Source organism: Psittacula echo, assembly GCF_963264785.1.
Source record: "Psittacula echo genome assembly, chromosome: 3".
Taxonomy (NCBI): Eukaryota; Metazoa; Chordata; class Aves; order Psittaciformes; family Psittacidae; genus Psittacula; species Psittacula echo.
The window spans coordinates 96,165,090-96,183,517 of NC_137736.1; the positions used below are offsets into that span (position 1 = coordinate 96,165,090).

Here is an 18,428-nt window from a genome sequence, read left to right on the forward strand (position 1 = left end):
TTCTAACAGGGAGGGATATTCAGAAAAATGTGTCATGAACAACTACTTTGGAATTGGGTTAGATGCAAAAATTTCACTAGAATTTAATAACAAGCGAGAGGAGCACCCTGAAAAGTGCAGGTAATACCATTGTCAGTTACAGAGCCAAGACATTTTCAGTGTTTTCTTTTCTTCAGCTCTTGATTTTAATTTCTTAACATTTTCTCATCCGACAAATACAAGACATAATAATGTGTGTATATCAAAATGCGAGCTTTTTTTTATGTGTTTTCAGAAGTAGGACAAAAAACATGATGTGGTATGGAGTTCTTGGCACAAAAGAGCTGCTGCAGAGAACTTACAAGAACTTAGAACAGAAAGTTCAACTTGAGGTAAATTTTAATTATGGGCAAAACGAGTATTTTTGCTTCCACAATGTGTAGTGAAGAATTTGGGCTTCCTCTTGAAACCTTTTAGAGTTCTTGTGTCAACACAAGCTGACCTCAGACGCACTCTGTAAAAATGTGATGTGTAGGAGGTGGTTCCCCATGTGCTTTTTTGGAGTAAAATGTCAGTACTTAAATATCTCAAAATCTCCAGTAAAATGTTTCTGGTAGTTACTGATTTTCGGGGGGGGGGGGGGGGAGGGAGGAGGGTGGTATTAAATAATTTATTGCATAGTTTGGATATGTTTCTTAATGTTCACTGCATGAAAGGGGGAGACCTAGTTTTAAGAACAATAACAGAAATGAACATACAGAAAGAATAAGGTGCCTTAATCCTTCAGGTTCATTTGAAACTATCTGAAAGCTTGATTACACATATAGGGAGACCACAGAGATTGTCTTAGTCAAAAACTCTAATAGGTGCTTGAGAGAGTCACACAAAAGTAACAAGATATATAACAGCAACAACAAATGCAGTGTAAATTATCTAAGTGTAGTTATTTTTTGTATTTTAAGTTCTAACATCACATCTAAGTCTTCTTCATGATACTGGGAACTTAAAGGAGATATAAATGATTACCCAATGCAGAAAAACACTGCAGCATGGTTACTGTTATTTTGACCTGAAGAATATCTAGGTTGGATTTTGACAGAGAGCATACATAGTTTCTCTTTTTATTTCCTGCTAAATATTCCATATGGAAGGTCAGGTTACTTATATGAAGATAAGTTTGTAAGTTGAAAGAATAATTTTAAGTTACTGGAACTCTTCCTCACTCCCGAGACTTAGAATGATTTTGACTGGTAGCAGCAGATTGCTATTAGCTAAGGATTGAGTAATTATCAAGGAATTATGCAGTAGTTAGCAAATATAATGACAGGAAAGAACGTTATGTATGCTGCAGATAGAATTCTAATTTAAGGATCTTTTGAATAAGATTCGAATAAGATTCAATAAGGCATTCAAATCTGACCTTTCCATAATTATTTCTTACTATTTCTGGAAGCAAACCAGCAAGTAGAAATTTCACATTTAGTATTGCCTTGCATAATATTAGCCTTATGCTAAATGTGTGATGAGGTACACAGCGTCGGAAAATTAAAAATATCAATTTCAGGAATTTGGAGGCAGACCTCTACTACAATACAAATGACTGTGCAGCATCTATTAATTTCGCAGCGTAGTTTGGATCCTGCCACATTGTGATTAAAATGTTAAATTCTGTCTTGTTGCTGAGATTAAATTATAAAAAGAGCACTAAGCATGTTCTGGAAATAATTTTGCATCTCTTTCTCCTCCTGATAAAATTGATACAGATTTTGTCGTTATTTTCTGGGGATTTCCATTTCATTTGTATTGTTTTAAGATCCTTCTGTGGGACTGTTAATTTGTGGTAATCTAGCAATCTTCTTAAAAGACAACCTCACCCATAAATTTATAATCCTTAAAGTGACACCTGCGTCCAGCATTTGTGACCTTACGTTTCTAAGTTGCTTCAAATACGTACTTGGGGCACTGCTGCAGGACTGGACTTTCGACTTTTATGATGTTATTTATATACTGAATGAGCTTTTATCCATTACAGTGTGACGGACAGTACATCCCCCTTCCCAGTCTGCAAGGCATAGCTGTGCTAAACATTCCCAGCTATGCTGGTGGGACTAATTTCTGGGGTGGAACCAAAGAAGATGATGTGAGTAACATTAAAGAGAAGTAAAACCTGGGTGAAACCAGCAATAAATACCATGAATACTCTTATTTTAATAGTAGCAGTGTATAGTTTTGGATGGCAGCTCTCATATAGAGTGGCTGTATCAACTGTATTGTCCTGTTGACTTTTTTATTGAAAATATATGCCTTGATTTTTCACTATCTATTGCCTTCTGTCATTTCCATTCCAGCAAAATATTCACAGTAAGGCTTAATGGGTTTTTTTAGTGGCTCTGTGAGTATTTTTAGAAGCTAATTTTATAAACAGAGACACAAGTAGCTTCTCTCCATATTGTTTTATAAACTCCTGTGAATAAGGTTTCTCAAAGCATAAATTCCTCTGTTAGCTATATTCTAACAATAAGCAAGGTGGACAAGGATAATCACTACCAGTTTATACCTGAATTTTCCTCCTGTTCTTCATATAGCTTTGGACTAAGGCATGGTGATTCAGAGAATGAGGACTGATGCACTTGGGGATTAATAATGTAGTGGTTTTAAAATACTATTTTCAATAAGATTCTAAAATATTTTAAGATTAGTATTTTTTCCCTTCTTCCTCACATCTCCTAAGAAATGTTACAATACATGGATACATAAATGTCTTACAACTTGAAGCCATCTTACTGCTGCCATCTACTTCACACACAGTGCAACAACTGTAATTACCAGCAGGTTATCCTAATTTTGCATGTCCTGATTTAGTGTTTGTGAGGTCTGAATCACCTAAAACTGTACATGCAAATTAGCTAGTGATTCTAATGTAAACAATCCAGGAATTTTTTGCCAAAATGCTTTGGTTTCTTGTGAGTTATTATCCTTTGCTTTTTTATATATGTAAGTATATATAAACATACATATAATAGTCACAAAATATATTTAAACATGTTTCAATGTTTTTATTTTTGGTATATATCAGAGGATGGCAGTTGTGTTTACATTTCACTATGGATATCTAAAGTTTTTATATACTCTGTGTTCATATTCATAACTTGAAGGCATCTCTAATGTCTGCTCAGCTCCTGTTCAGGAGTTTATTTTAATTCGTGGACTGCCTCACTAAAAGTGAAGATCTGCCCTAGCTGTCATACTGGTATATAGCAAATTTGTGTGTCTTGGGGTAGTTTTACTGGTATTCAGTCTTTAGTAAGCAATCAGATGTGCCAGCAAAGTGACATGTTTTGGAGAGTTAGGAGCGTAATGCACTGCTTCAGTGTTGTCTTGAGTGACTGGTCATCAGAGGTGGTGGTGGTGGTCTACAGTGCTGATGGTTCTGCTTATCTGGACAAAGGAAAGATAAGGAGAGACAAAGGAAAGATTCCTGAGGCACTATTGGTGAGCCAAACAAGGCAGCTGCACACTGACTGACTTGAGCGAGGCTTGTTTCGGGATGCTTTTTTGTTGTCCAGAAGATGGCTTAAAACATGACCTGCAGCCAGAGAGGAGGGGATTGTCTCTTGAACATTTATCCATAGAGATTTGGTTGCCTTTGAAAAAAAAAAATAAAGTGGTTTGGTTTCAGTACAGATATGTTTCACTGGTGGAGAAACACAGCCGATTGAGTTGTGGTTTATCCATCCTTTTGGTAAAACGGAAGCACAAAATAAATGAAACTTTACAACTACTTTTTCCTAACCTATGAAGAACTAGCCCTGTAGATGTCAGTTATACTTGTTAAAGCTAGATCAAGGACTCTCCATATTTTTTCCTTTGAATTACAGAATCACCATCTTAGCTCTTTTCAAGACATTCACATCCCCATGTGAAAAACAGAAAAATTTCCATGGAGATAGGAAAATATCAGGTGGCGAAACCTTGTACTTCAAAACATTCTATGCCCAGTAAAATTGCATTTGACACTTGCCTGCTCAAGACCTGTCTGTGCAATCCTGGAATGCTCTGAAGGGCACTGTCACCTGGATGTGGCACTAAACTATGGCAGCTGTGCTGTGCAGCCCTTTCCCTGGAAGTCCTCCTCAGCCTCCTGGCCAAAGCCACCACTCACTGCCCTGGGGTGAAGGCTCCCACTGGCACAGTGGGCATCAGGGACCAAAGTCCTTGCCCTCTTTCCCATCCTCTTCTTCTCTGAGCCATTGCTGCTGACACTATGTGGATTACACAGTCCTGGAACCCTTGTATTATAGAATCAAATAATAGAATAGTTTGGGTTGTTCTTCATCTCCTGGAAACCTGTCATGGACAGGACCCGACTAGCTGTGGCTTTTGGGCTCGTTTCAGAGGTTTTCTCCAGTCTGGTCTCAGGTGTCTCTGATGCATCTTTTTCTGCCCAAGATGCCAACTGAGGTAGTCTGTGTACCATTTAGAGAGGTGATCTCTCTAACTGTTAAACTCCTGGACTCTTTTCTCCTGCTAATTTTTCTCCCTTGTTGCTCCCTATTGCATATCAGGATGAAATGTCAAGCTTCAAGTGACCCTTAGTATGGTATCTCCTGCCAGACCCAGCTGAAGTCCAGTCTAAGACTTGCTCTGCGGCATGGCTGAATTTGCCTGTAGGACACCATGTGGCAATGGCACACATGGGACGTCTTGCACTTTAAAAGCTCATGGAAATTCAGTGTCTTAGCTGGATATCAGGATGTTTGTTCCATACAGAAGCAGTTTTCATATTTACAGTGGATAATTGTATATAGCACAAACAAGATCCTCTTCAGCATGAAAGCTGTGTTTAACAAAGCCAAGTCTGGACTCAGATGTTGGTTTTCAGAGAATTCAGAACATAAGAAGATAAGCACTTCTGAGAAAAAAAGACACCATTACTCCTCGTAACTTCAAGAATCTCTTAGATGTTAAGTACATTAACTGAGCAGAGATTTGAACTGGGCTTTCATCTTGTCTTGAAAAACATTTCTTAATCTGCATGCTGGAACATGCCATCCTTCCTATATAAAGATATGCCTCATCATTAAGAATTTGAAATGCTATTGGCATTGCTGTTTGAAAATAGTATTTGCCTCCTGTCTATAGTGTCTCTCTCCTATGACTTGAGAGACAGTGTAGTTATTTTACAGTAAATAGGTTAGAGCATTTAAATGCTGAAAATTAATCTGTAAATGAATCTGTGTTTCATTGAGCATGCACTAGATTTATCATCAAAATGGAATATTTTCCTTTCAGATATTTGGGGCTCCATCATTCGATGATAAGATCTTAGAAGTTGTTGCAGTGTTTGGCAGCATGCAGATGGCAGTTTCGAGAGTCATCAAACTGCAGCACCACAGAATAGCTCAGGTTTGTTTCTCACTTGAAAGCACACGTCATGATTGGTAGCAGTTTGGGATGCTGGCAAGTATGACCACCACCCTATACATTAATAAAGTGCTGACATTGTTTTAATTTTAATGGGTAACAAATTGTCTTCAGTGATGAATGAAGTATAAAAGTGCTTCATCCATGAGACAAACCTGGAGGGAAGCCACAGCTCCTAGTAATCAACATATTTCAGGTGGCCTCTCAGTTTCTTTAGTATTTATTGCTCTGTAAAATAATGTGTTTGTTCTTTTCCAGTGTCGGTCAGTAAAGATCACCATACTTGGTGATGAAGGGGTTCCAGTGCAAGTTGATGGAGAGGCATGGATCCAGCCCCCAGGAGTTATTAAGATCATACATAAAAACAGAGCTCAGATGCTAACACGAGACAGAGTATGTTGCAGAAAGTGTGTTATGAGATTCCATTACTAACACTGGTTTCTGTAATAATCCGATTCAGTTGTAGCATGAACAAAACAGTGCTTACAAAAATGGTTTATAACAATTTGTATAACTTACAGAATTCTTACAATTATATAATTTCCATATTTGGGGGGGTGGGGTGGAGCTAGATGATCTTCAAAGTCCCTTCCAACCCAAACCATTCTATGATTCTATATTAAGCTAGCTAGAGAATGGTTCTTTTGTATAAGTGACAAAGTTTTACTAGCTTTTGTGAGTTTTATTAGTACTATTCCTGTATTCTTATTAATACATAGTAAGAATAGTAAAAATTTTTGCTATCCCTCCTGTTCCTCTCCTTCTCACTCTCTTCTTTCCCTTTTCCCTTTTTCCCTTTCCCCTTCCCTTTTCCTTTTCCTTATGTGTGCTACCCACAATTGCATATTGGAAGTTTTAGCACAGTTGCATAAATTCAAGCAGAACCTAGTCACAAAGTCACTAGAGAATTCATGCTTGTCTAGGATTACTGTGTGAAAGGCATAACTGCCCTTCAGTTCTCTGTCCACTAACTAAATGCTGAATTTAGGGTTGAGTTAATGCCATTTGAACTCTATTTTAGGAAATTTGATACTTTTCCCCACCATTTTTTAGGTTTGAATCCTCTATTAATTTCAGATTTGATCTTGCTGTCTGCACAAAATGTGCTTATTCTTTTGGAAGACGCATTTTGAGGATAATGGGGAGGAGGAAGAGAGAGGGAAAGAGCTTTCAGAAGTGACTCATTCTCTAGAATAAGTTTTAAAAACTGAAATGTGATTTTATTATTTATACAGCTTGTATTATTTATATAAAATTAAAATAATTTAAAAGCTTGTTAATTTAAACTAAAATTTTATATAAAATACAGGTTTTTTAGTAAGTAAGAAAACTCTAAGTGCTATGAACTGACTGTGTAATTCATTTTGACTAGGCCTTTGAAAACACCCTGAAGTCTTGGGAAGACAAACAGAAGTATGATTCCTGTAAACCTGTCATTCGATCTCCCTTGTACCCTCAGCAGGCTGTTGAGTTGGCTACAGAAGAAGAAGTTGCACACATCCAGCTGTGCTCACAAGCTGCAGAAGAACTAATTACAAGGTACAGTAAAATTAATAAGTTTAGATTGGCAACCTGGACACCAAGACTGAAAGTAAATGCGTATGTAGACTTAAAAAGTGGATGTTTTCCCTGGTTTTGACTTATGTTTATTTGCCACTCAATCGTTTCAGCTTATTTTCCAGTTTTATTTTATTTCTAAGGCTCAACTTTCTTATATAATTCTGTAATTCTCTTTTTCTGTGTTTATGAATTCTTTTCCTTGCAAAAAATGACTTTCTGAAGGAGCAATGGAAACAGAAAACCGGAAAGCTTCTTTACAGAGAGGCTTTTGATTGAAACTTCACATTTTATGCAAAAGCAAGAATGTATTGAAAACAAACATGGAAGTCTGCTCTAGAAGTCAACAATGTAGATGTATCCACCTGACCTGAATTTCTGACCTTTTTTCTCCTGAAAGCCGCCTTCTTACTCACAATTTCAAACAGATGAGCACTTTTGAATAAACCTGAAAGTTTTCTTACAATATTGTGCGAGTAAACAGTTAACACGCCAACATTCAAGGAGCCCAAATTGCCACAAAATCATCATACTTTTTTGTATTCATCCACTCAGTCATTGTTAATGCAACTTTCTATTTCATTTCTACTGCTCAAAACCCTCATCTCTGTGATGATGCACACTTCAGTAATTTGTATGGGTTGAGATGGTGGTGAGCTGATGGTATAAAACTGATCCCACAGTCTTGCTTATTCTCAAGAACTACTTTCTTCCTGAGATGTAAGTATTTTAATAGAGACACTTCAATTTTCACAAAAAAAAAAAAAAAAAAAAAAGGTTATTTTAAGAAAGGCAGTTTTGTTTTTAAATCAGAACATTTTCCAAAGCTGCTATTCAGTTCATCATGCTAACAAATTATCTTAAGCATTAAAAGAAATTTTTGGAGTATGTGTTGAGTTGCACAGGTGATATAAGAATGGAACTGAAGAACTAAATATTCTTTTTGTACTGTACTGATGACTTAAGTAGACATAGAAGAATAACTTAGGTTAGAAATCACCCAAAGTGAAGTTTAGCCAAGACACCTTAAAAACTTCACTGTTGTAGAGGTGGCCTGAAGTTGTCATTACAGCTGGTCCTCCCATAATCTCAAATGATTGCAGCCAATTTTAATGTCACATCTGAAGGATATGCCTTGTGAAGTAGGTGTAATGGTTTTTTAGATAACTTCAAGTAAGTTATTTTAATGTGCTAGGGTTTTCCTATAGAGTTTATTTGGATTAACAGCCTGAACATTTTTTAGTACAATTTTTGCATAGCATTTATGTTCTAAGACATAAATGTGTCACAGTATTTCCTAGCAGAATAAATAATTTTTGTTATGGATGTTATTTATATGAAGTGCTGTATTGCTTGAAGAGATACTTGTATTTCAACTTTTGTTGTAAAGGACTATATTTTTAAGTGTTTTTTGAAACATATCTTTGTATATTTTCTCATCTAATAAAGTTGTGTACTCTTCAGAATTATTCTTTAAAGGGAGTAAGAAATATTTTTATCATTTTTGTATTTTTGTAGGATCTGTGAAGCGGCAAAAATACATGGCCTCTTGGAACAGGAGCTTGCTCATGCTGTTAATGCATGTTCACATGCATTAAATAAAGCCAACCCAAGGTTTCCTGAGGTAAAGGAAGAACAGAGATTTATGTATAAGTAAATAAGCTGTAATATGTGTGCTTAAGCTTGTGACATGGGAGCTGTATTGTACTCCCTGTCCCCATATTAAAACAAGCTGGATGATAATTCTTGAAGTTTTTGATAAGCAAGACTTCTAAATATGCATACGCATGCTAAAATTTAAATGAAATTACTCAACAGATGAATGGATGCTGTATCTTCTCCCTCTTTTTGTACTTTTTCTAAGGTGAAAGAAAAGGGAAAGTTACTTTTGATTCTGAAGGTGCTGCCTTCTGTAGCAGCAGGGTGTCTTATCCCTTCCTATGCACAGGCAAACACCCCATAGCTGATGAATTTGGTAGAGATTATGCTCAATGATTCTGAAATTTATTAATAATGCCAGGAATGGGAGTTAGGGGAACTGTTTTTTTACAGCAAGAGTAAAAAAGAGGAGAGTCCTCTCCAGCTGTTAGACCATGGAATTATCTTACAGGTGGCTGGTCATTTGATGATCTTCAGGATTGTATAATATCATATTAAATGAACTCAGGGAAAAGACAAGAAATAGATACTACATTTTTGTTTTCTATTCTCAGGGCTGGAGAACTTGTCAGTGTAGAGCTAAATTGATGCATTTCTTCTAGAAGACACCCAAAATCTGTGCTGTAACACCGAAGTACTTATTCTCAGTCTGACTTGGATCACTTTAAATAACTTTTATGCTTCTTATTCCCTAGAGCCTTACCAGAAACACTGCCATGGAGATAGCTGTCAATGTGAAGGCCCTACATAATGAAACTGAATCTCTGCTAGTAGGAAGAGTTCCTTTGGTAAGGTCACAAAATACATGTTTTATTCCCTCACTCAGATTAGCTGTGATTTGTTCTTTGCTGATTTTTTAAATCGGCTCAGAATTTATGACATCCTACAAGAAGCTCTGTAAGACCGACTGAAGGATATACCACTGCATTTATGGTGTGGATGAGAGTGAGTTATGAATTCTTGTCCTAGGTTGGCATACATCTTACCTGACTTCAGATAGCTAAAAGGTCATTGCCTGGGCTCTTCTTATTAATAGTCAGTGGAGAAAAATAAGTATGCCTGTTGAAGTTGATTCACACTCAAGTGTGTTGGAGGCCTATCTTACAAAAATAAATCATTTTCTGGAGATGTAGAATTTAAGAGAACTTCTAGAGTTCTATTACGTGACTGTCTTCAGAGTTTAAAGAGGACTTGGGTTGAGAGCTGTTCAGACTCAAACATTCAACTTCTACAGATCTAATCTGAGCAAGTAAATCTCACCCTTGTTCTAATACCTGGCAGGAATTATTTTATAACCTTTAACTGCTAAGTGTTCAGTAGACCTCTGATGGTACTTGCAGACTTTGCATCTTCTTTGGCTAGAGTTTCTGTGCCTAAAATGATGAAGACTGCTCAAACATTGTTGTACCTGGATGTATAATTAGAAACTTTCTATATGTGACACTGTGAAGAGAAGAAAAACATCAGGTTTTCTATGCTGGTCCAGTTTTACATTAAGAAGATACTCAGCAGGAACAATTACATTTTCTTTGGATTCAAAAGCAAGTCTATTATTAATTTACTATTTATTTAGATGCTATAATTAAAAATGGATAACAACAGGAATGTTTTCACTTAGCTGGGTTAGAGTTTGAAACTTACTAGTGCAGGTTCACATACCTTTTTGCACTAGTGATAAACGGCATGAGTCTGTTCTACAATAACCAAAGGTAATATGATCTACAGGCTAATAGTCATTTAAAATCTAGAAATATTCAGAAGATTAGGTTCATGTGATCTATTTTATGAATTTTTAGAAAGCAAGGTTATTCATCAGATGTTTTTGTCCAAGAAAAGGGAGAATATCTGCTATTTTTTTGAATAACTATTACTAATCCCTCATATTTCAGATTGAATGGGAGTCAAAATTTGTTTAAAAAGAGTAATTAGAAGAAAAGGTTTAATACTAGGGCTATAGTAATTTATCAAGGCAGTCTGAAAATAATGTTATTATGGAAACCTTCCCATTGAAACATTACCTTTTCTATAGCCAGTTGTGATCTCATTGTGTTGTCAAACTGGTGCCATGTTCAGGCTCCAAAGCTTAATTTGATTCATTTGTCTATTTCTGATTTTTACATGTTGTAATTCTGCTTCTCATTATGGTCTGTGCAGATGTCTTCATGAGCCTACATCAAACCCATATGTTACTAAAAAGGCTGTTTGGAAGTTCCAGAGATAATCTTCCAGAGATGTCCATTGTCATTTGACATCACAGTTGTTCAGAATAGTATTTCACAGCCACAGTAACAGGGCACCCTGGTTAACCTTATGAGATTCATTTTGTCTTCAAGCAAAATGTTTTCCTTTAAGAATCAAGCAATTAGATAAGTGCTTGTTGAGAAAGACAGAACTCTTGTTTCATTTGTTTATATACAATAGCCGATCATTTCTTCAAAATGAAAACACAACAAACATTGAAGATTTTCAAAGATGTGTGGAACTATTCATACTGAAAAAAAACCAAGGGAAAAGAAAGATCAGAGTCCGCTCATGGGCACTGAATTCTGTGAGCTTTAGAAGAGAAAATGGCATGATAGCAGGAGGGAGCTTATGTTTCTAATACTACTATGTTAAACAGCAGTATCTTAGAAGGATGGTCTGCTTTTTGAAAGGTGGTAACACATGTGAGCTATTGAAGCAAAGAAGTTATTGTTAGGTAGGGTTAAATTAATGGGGCTTGTAATTTATCACCAAACACCAACGACGTCAAAATCTTTCTTGCAGCACTAGAGAGCAAAGATTCTCTTACAACTCCCTTTTAAAGATGCATTCACTAGGATATAACTTAATTAGATCCTTTCAAAAGAATATGCTGCACTGCTGTGGGACTACGTTTACTTCAAAGAGAGAAAGAGATGTTCAGATTGCTTTATTAGTAATTCCAACTAATTTATTTAACTGCTACCACTTTCTCTTCCTTTTTTGGCATTCTCTGATATGTTTGGCTTTTTGACACTTGTCTGGGGCTGCAGCAGTGCCCCCCTTCCAAGTTCGGTCACTATTCTTCCCAAACTCAGCCAACAGCAGTGGTTATAGCTCCATGTTACACGTATTTAGAAGGGGTAGTTCAGGTAATGTATTACCACTGGAAGACCTGTGGGAATGGAGCATCTTCAGTAAAATCCATTTCCTCTTACTTGACCATGAGGTGACCTAACATATGAAGATATTTGCAAATAATATCTCAGGCTTACTACCACCTATTCAAATTTTTCACACCACTTTTTATGCAGAGATTGTCCAGACTCTTGCTCTTCTGGTCAGGTTTTACCTCCCTTGTGCTGGTAGTTTCCATTTCTAGTGTATTCTAATATTTGTGTTATCAGGTAACTTTTCCTCTATGTAGGCTCAGGAGTGATGTTGGTGATTAACAGCTAGGTCCAGCTGATCTGCACCAAAGGTCTCAGCTGTGTCAGTGACCCCTTTGTGGTTGGGACCATACTAAATGTAGTGTCTGATGCATCTTTGAAGGAAAATGTGATTTTGGAAGATTGTTTGTTTTCATCATTTGTTTACACTCACCATGAAGTAGTCATCTGTTTGTGTATGGTAATAATATGTCTAGATTTAAATGTTGTATCTTAATAAAACTAAAACTAATGTTTTTCTGCCTGTTTATAAACAGCAGTTAGAAGCTCCCCATGACGAACTCTTATCTGATGCTTTGCACAGCGTGGAAATAGAATTGAGAAAACTTGCTGAGATTCCTTGGCTTTATTATGTTTTTCAACCAAATGATGATGAGGTGAGTTTGATTTATACTTGCTGTTTGTAAGTGAACTTAATTTTCTTTCGGTAGGGTAGAGTACATTAGAATCCTCATGATCTGGAGAGGCAATTTCAGTAGAGATGCTGGATCATTTCTGTCTGCTGTGAACAAACTTCTAAGCTTAGAGCTATTTGCGTGTTTTGTTCTCTTTTGTGAATGTGAAGGATTTGAATGGTTATTAAATGAATTATGTATAGAGTTAAATCCTGACATTATTCCTTACAGAAGTTAAATTTTGTCTTAGTTTTTGAGATTAACTATGAATTACCATCTCAAACATGCATTTTAACTGTTGTTTTCTGTTAATTCAAGGTAACTGTCTCTTCTTGCATGCAGGATCCCCCTCTGGATTATGCTAAAAGAAACAACAGAAGTACAGTGTTTCGCATAGTGCCTAAGTTTAAAAAAGAAAAAATTCAGAAGCATAAGACCAGCCCTCAGCCTGGTATGTGTTTTGAAATTACAAGAAGAAAATGTCATATTTGGGGAAAATGTGATTTTATGATTTTTTTTAATGTAAGAAGGGACATGAGGTACTGAACCTAAGAGTAAAGTCAAGGTGAAAAGCAGTGGAGCTAACTGGCATCTTCATTAGGATTAAGATTTCTTTCAATGCATTTAGAAAGCATTCAGTAGGACCCCAGTATTCCAAGCGAACCATAGAACTACTGTGAAAATATTTAGCTAGTTTTATCATACAACAGGACCTGTGTCTTTGCTGGTTGGTTACATTTGGTTAACTCATAGCAATACATGCCATAGGTAAGCTCCAATTCAGGTTTTTTCAGGTTAGTTTCAGAAGGTGTGCAATAGCTTTTATCATGCTGGTTTAATTAACCAGTTATTCTTAAATTTCAGATGGGTTTTAAGTTCAGCAAGTGAGACAAATCAGAAAAAAGTCCATGATAGTCAATATTGATTTTTTAATTAGAAGTTGAACAAACTCCACTCTCCTCTCTTCCCACTTTTATCCATGAACTTATTTCCTTAAGATCATGTCCAGGAGTTAATTAGTGATCAAATGGTCCTAAAACTGTTCCTACATCTTTGTCTTTTTAATGGATAGTTGGTCATAATCTGCAAAATCTTGCAGTTATCAATCAGACTTTAGATACCAGATTAGATGTTGGATTTCATTTCACTGTAAAACTGATCAGCATTGAACAAAGTTGCAAAATTATAGCAATAAGCAGCATAACTAATTTTTTTTTAATAATTGCGGTATTATTAGGACTAATGTGGGCAACTAACCTTAGAGAACAATGTTTTACAGAGAGCTTCTTAATGGCCTATGTAACACAGTAGCTTAAAGAATACTTGTTGCATTAATTAAGAATACTGGAATCTGTTCATTAAAGCTGGACTTGCTTGCTGCCATTGCTGTATTTGAGGTGTGGTTGATATTTTGATTTTACATGTTAATTAGTTTTGGAGGCTTCTCCTGTCCCTGGATGACTACTAATAAATTAATGGTATAAAGCAGAACAGCGTTAGACTTTGCGTCACTGATCCTAGGATGGTTTAATATGAATTTGTTGGGGCATCAGGTTTTAAAGGCTTTACTGAAGAAACTGGAGTAAAGCTGAGAGCATGGCTGCAAAGCAAAGAACCCCAACTTTGTTTAGATACTTTCTCATGTTAACTGCTAATCTGTAACCTGCATGTAAAAAGGAAATTGTCAGGTTTTGTGGAAATGACACCTCTAACCTTTCCCTTTGCTAGCACGGCAATTCTACTCTGTTTTCCACTCTCTTTGGCCTAACCTTTGCTTGTGATGCATTTGAGCATGTAGAAATTAAGGGGGTTTTGCTCTTAACTTTGGTAGTTCAAAAATGGGGCACAGATGAAGTTGCTGCTTGGCTGGATCTGCTCAGTTTGGGAGAGTACAAAGAAATCTTCATCAGCCATGACATCCGAGGCTCTGAGCTTTTACACCTGGAAAGGCGAGATCTTAAGGTATTTCCTTTGTGCTACTTTTCTGCTATTGACCATTTTCTTTGACAAAACAACAACCAACTTTTCTTCTTTCCCTGCACTCGTTATGTGCTTGTAGCTTGGCTTACACTGTGCAAATGTGCAATAAACTAATACGCGCTGTCCTTTGGCCTGAGTTTCTTAAGTGCTGACTTATACTTGCAGCCATGCATATCTGTGTTATCTGAAGTTTCCTTTTTTTTGCACTTTATATAGAATGATGGCATTATAGTTTATGTCAGAAAGCATAGAAAAAGCACGTTTGATATCTTACTGACATGAGTGTAATATAATGTTATCTTCAGTTCGCTGTTTCCATTAAACAGCATGGATCAGTTGAAAGTGGTGATAATAATTTTGAATCTATCTACTGCAAGGTCAGCAGCTACGAGCAGCTGACCTGCTTCAGGTGATTTATTGTATATATATTGGATATAGTGGGTGTGAGAGAGATAAACAGCTTAATAAATTGCAGCATTGGACTTGGAGTTCATGTGTCATAACAGACCTTTGCAATAGGTTTTCTCATCCATGACCAACCTCTGCCTGATTTTAGCTGTAGAGATTTAAAAAAGAACACTTTCTTTTGACTCTAAAATTGCAAAACTTTCTTTCTTTCTTTCTCAGAGGTCAGACTGGTAAGTTTTGCAGGGAGAAATGTTACCTAGCAGTCTGAGGCTGTTATTTGAGCTTGCTGGTCTTTTTCAAGAATGTCTTAAGTGCATCCATTATATATAATAGCAGCTATATCTTTGGGGATTCATTACATTACTTTTTCCAGGAACTCAGTAGTAATGAGTTCTTTGTAATGAGTTCTTCATAATATGGTTTGCAACTGCTTTTAGCACGTAAGAGAGGAAATAGGTTATTGTATGAATTGCAAACATTTACATTTAGAGTGCAAGTCATTGCTCTAGCCACAGTGCAGTAGTCTCCAGATAGAGGCAATACTTTCATACAAATGGGTGATTTTTTGGTAAAGTTTCTTATGTCTTATGAAATCCCAATATGCTTGCATTGTGTTGCAGTAGAAGGCAGCTGCTGAAGATACCTGTGTTTGAGGTGTTTGGCTGTTGTGTGTTATTTTGGTATTAGATTTCCTAAATTTCTTTCCCTGGAAGTTAAATTCCTTTTGTTCAGGGTAGTTCCTGACATGAAGGGACAGTTTCAGGGCAGTATCTCCCTGAAAAAATTTAGTAACAGAAAGTTACCAATCTCAGTGCTCCAGTGACGGATGTTGCAAGTCCCTGTTCTGAATGAGCACTGAACAAATGTAAAACTTAACTGGGAAACTCAGCATCACACAGTGCATAGGTTTGCTAAAATGTTAAGAAATCTTAAAAATAATCAAGATGTCTAATTTGTTCGAATATGACAGTGGGTAAATGAGTGTTAAACTACACATGGCTTCTGGCTATGCCTCGTTTCTAATAGGTTCTAATTTGACTGCATGCCCAGAAGACTGGCACTTCAGCCAAGTAAATATCTGCAGCAGGGTAATCATCAACCTGACACCCTGCTGCTAAGACTCATGCTGATTCAGCATAAGTAAACCCCCATCACGAAGTCCTATGCCCTGAAATATCTAAAAGCCTGTCTTAGACCCTACGGAGAGGCAGACTTTCACTGTCCCCTTTATCTATTGCTGCCTGAAGCACGTATGTTTAAAATTGCTCAGGATAGCTGGGAGAGGAGTTGCTCTATGCAAGTTGGCAAGCGTATATCCTGTGCTAGAAGAAGTCTTGCTCTAGAATCGCCCCATTTGCTCGTTAGCAGATGCTGAGAGCTTCCAAAGCAGTGCTGTTTGTAAGGTAGGCCAGGCTTTTGGCCAAGCGTGGCTTGTGCTCTGTGTAGCAATGCTGAATTTAAATAGCAGAGTTTAGCTCTCGTCTGGTTCATTACATACGGGGCATCATCTCTGCAGGGAGCCAATCAAAGATGGCTCAGGGTGCCTGTGGTTTTCTGGCCAGTGACCTGAACTGGTGTCAAGATGTGTAATGTGGTACCTTTTTCCTCCCTTTGGCAATCAAGGTGTGTAGATGAGTCATCAGTGCTATTGTAAGCACTGTCTGCAGCCTCTTCTCCAGTGCTTGTCCTTCCTGCCAAAGCTAGATGGGCTCGTCATTAATGCACAGGCTCTCAAGTCATGTGCAATATATTTATCTCTATTATCTATCATGTCTACAACAGGAAAAATCGTTACCTGTTTTAATTGAATCCTCTGGATCCACCTTTCTGTGGTCAAAAGTAGAGATAAAAAGCAGTACAGAAAAGGATTTGATGAAACTCTCTTCCTTCACACACTTCACTGAAATAGATCAACATGTTGACTGAAGAATTGGACACCTGTGTATTTCTGTGTAGCTTGTGGATCCTGTTCTCACTTAGCTCTGTGTTGCAACTGGCATATGGAGAACGTTTCCAAGAGGAACCAAATACCTCTCTCCACCGAGCCCTGCAGTAGCACCCTTTCTTCAGCCTTCTATACCTGATTATATTGAGGGGAATGAGGAACATTTTCAGGAACTTTTACACCCATGTGATTTTCTTTTGCTTGAGGAAAGACTGGGCAGTGAATTGCAAACTCTGCTGTAGAAACTGTAGAAAGAAAGTGTGTGTGATGTACTCTAGGTTACCCTGCTCTTGCAGGGGGGTTGGACTAGATGATCTTTTGAGGTCCCTTCCAACCCTTGGGATTCTGTGATTCTGTTGTGACTTTGCTTTTTACAAGCAAACTTATTTAAAGCTAGACTCTGATTTTCCTGAAATAAATGCAGCTTTGTTAGTATTCATAACCATGTTAGAATCATAGAATCACAGAATAGTTAGGGTTGGAAAGGACCTTGAGATCATCTAGTTCCAACCCCCCTGCCATGGGCAGGGACACCCCACACTAAACCATGTCACCCAAGGCCTCATCCAACCTGGCCTTGAACACCGCCAAGGATGGAGCATTCACAACCTCCCTGGGCAACCCATTCCAGTGCCTCACCACCCTCTCAGTAAAGAATTTCTTCCTTATATCCAATGTTCCTATACAAGCTGTTCTGATTACTTAGTAGTAACTAAGAACTGCAAGACATTTGTTAGGATGAGGATGATGTCTCCTTAGAGCTCCATAGCAGTGTTAGGTTTCTCTGGTGAAAGGATTTCCATACCTCAAGTCAGCCTGATAAGCAGTGCCAGCAGAGCTGAAGTCCGCCCTGGACTGCAGCATTTCATCTTGGTGTTTTGCAGTGGCACGTTCTGAAAAAGTTTTTGTGTGGAAAATGCTTTCTAAGATTTGTTCGACTTCAGACACGCTGCATGGCTTTTGACACTGGGAATGCAAGTAGGGTAGGTTTGTCATCTGGAAGATGTTAATATTGAGGAGAGTTAATATGAATTGTTTGGTAGTATTACATTGATGGTATGTTCAGCCAAAATCTGTGGGGCAAAGCTGGAATAAATGGGTTCTTGGCTAAGCAGACACAATCACCGTAATAGCAGGCTAATCACCATAATACAATGCAGATGAAGAACTCCTGAGAGCTGTTGCAGGAATTTTCATCAGCTTTTTCTTGCCCAACGTTTTTGGTTTGGTTTGGGTTTTTTTCCTAGGATTTTTTGAGCCTTACCTGCTGAAGAGATGGTGAAGTGCTTAGGGAAGAAGAGGTCATCCTGTAGTTCTAAGGATGAGCTGGGGAAAAATAAAGGCTATTTTCTTCCTCAGACTCTGGCTAGAGTTTTGTCTTCAAAACCATATTTTAGTCCAACTGAATTTTTGTTAATTAGATATCAATTAAATATGCACAAATCATGATGAAACACACACACAAAAATGCAGATCTTTGGCATCTTGCTTTTTGAATGATGCATGCTATGCTGCTGTAGCAGACCCTTTTAGTCTGAGATGAGAGAATTTCTGCAAACTTTCCTGTAGCAGTAGTAAACTGAGAGTACTAGATAGCATCTAGTGTCAGGAATGTGTAAAACGCAAACTATTACACAGGCATAAAAATTCAGTTTATCATGTTGTTTGTTT

The 18,428-nt window shown here is 37.3% G+C and overlaps 1 protein-coding gene across 2 annotated transcripts in view; it reads left to right on the forward strand.

The window, feature by feature from the left end:
• Positions 1–18,428, forward strand: part of DGKH (diacylglycerol kinase eta) — a gene marked incomplete at its 5' end in the record, with an annotated part of 167,644 nt that overhangs the window by 146,862 nt on the left and 2,354 nt on the right. The window contains 11 exons of one of the 2 annotated variants that reach the window (XM_080613420.1): positions 10–120; positions 275–371; positions 2,012–2,119; positions 5,272–5,385; positions 5,662–5,796; positions 6,776–6,942; positions 8,479–8,584; positions 9,315–9,407; positions 12,287–12,406; positions 12,767–12,875; positions 14,256–14,386. In XM_080613420.1, coding sequence (XP_080469546.1) covers positions 10–120; positions 275–371; positions 2,012–2,119; positions 5,272–5,385; positions 5,662–5,796; positions 6,776–6,942; positions 8,479–8,584; positions 9,315–9,407; positions 12,287–12,406; positions 12,767–12,875; positions 14,256–14,386 — 1,291 coding nt within the window. The remainder of the gene's footprint in view (positions 1–9; positions 121–274; positions 372–2,011; positions 2,120–5,271; positions 5,386–5,661; positions 5,797–6,775; positions 6,943–8,478; positions 8,585–9,314; positions 9,408–12,286; positions 12,407–12,766; positions 12,876–14,255; positions 14,387–18,428) is intronic. The other variant, XM_080613421.1, reaches the window with a different exon arrangement.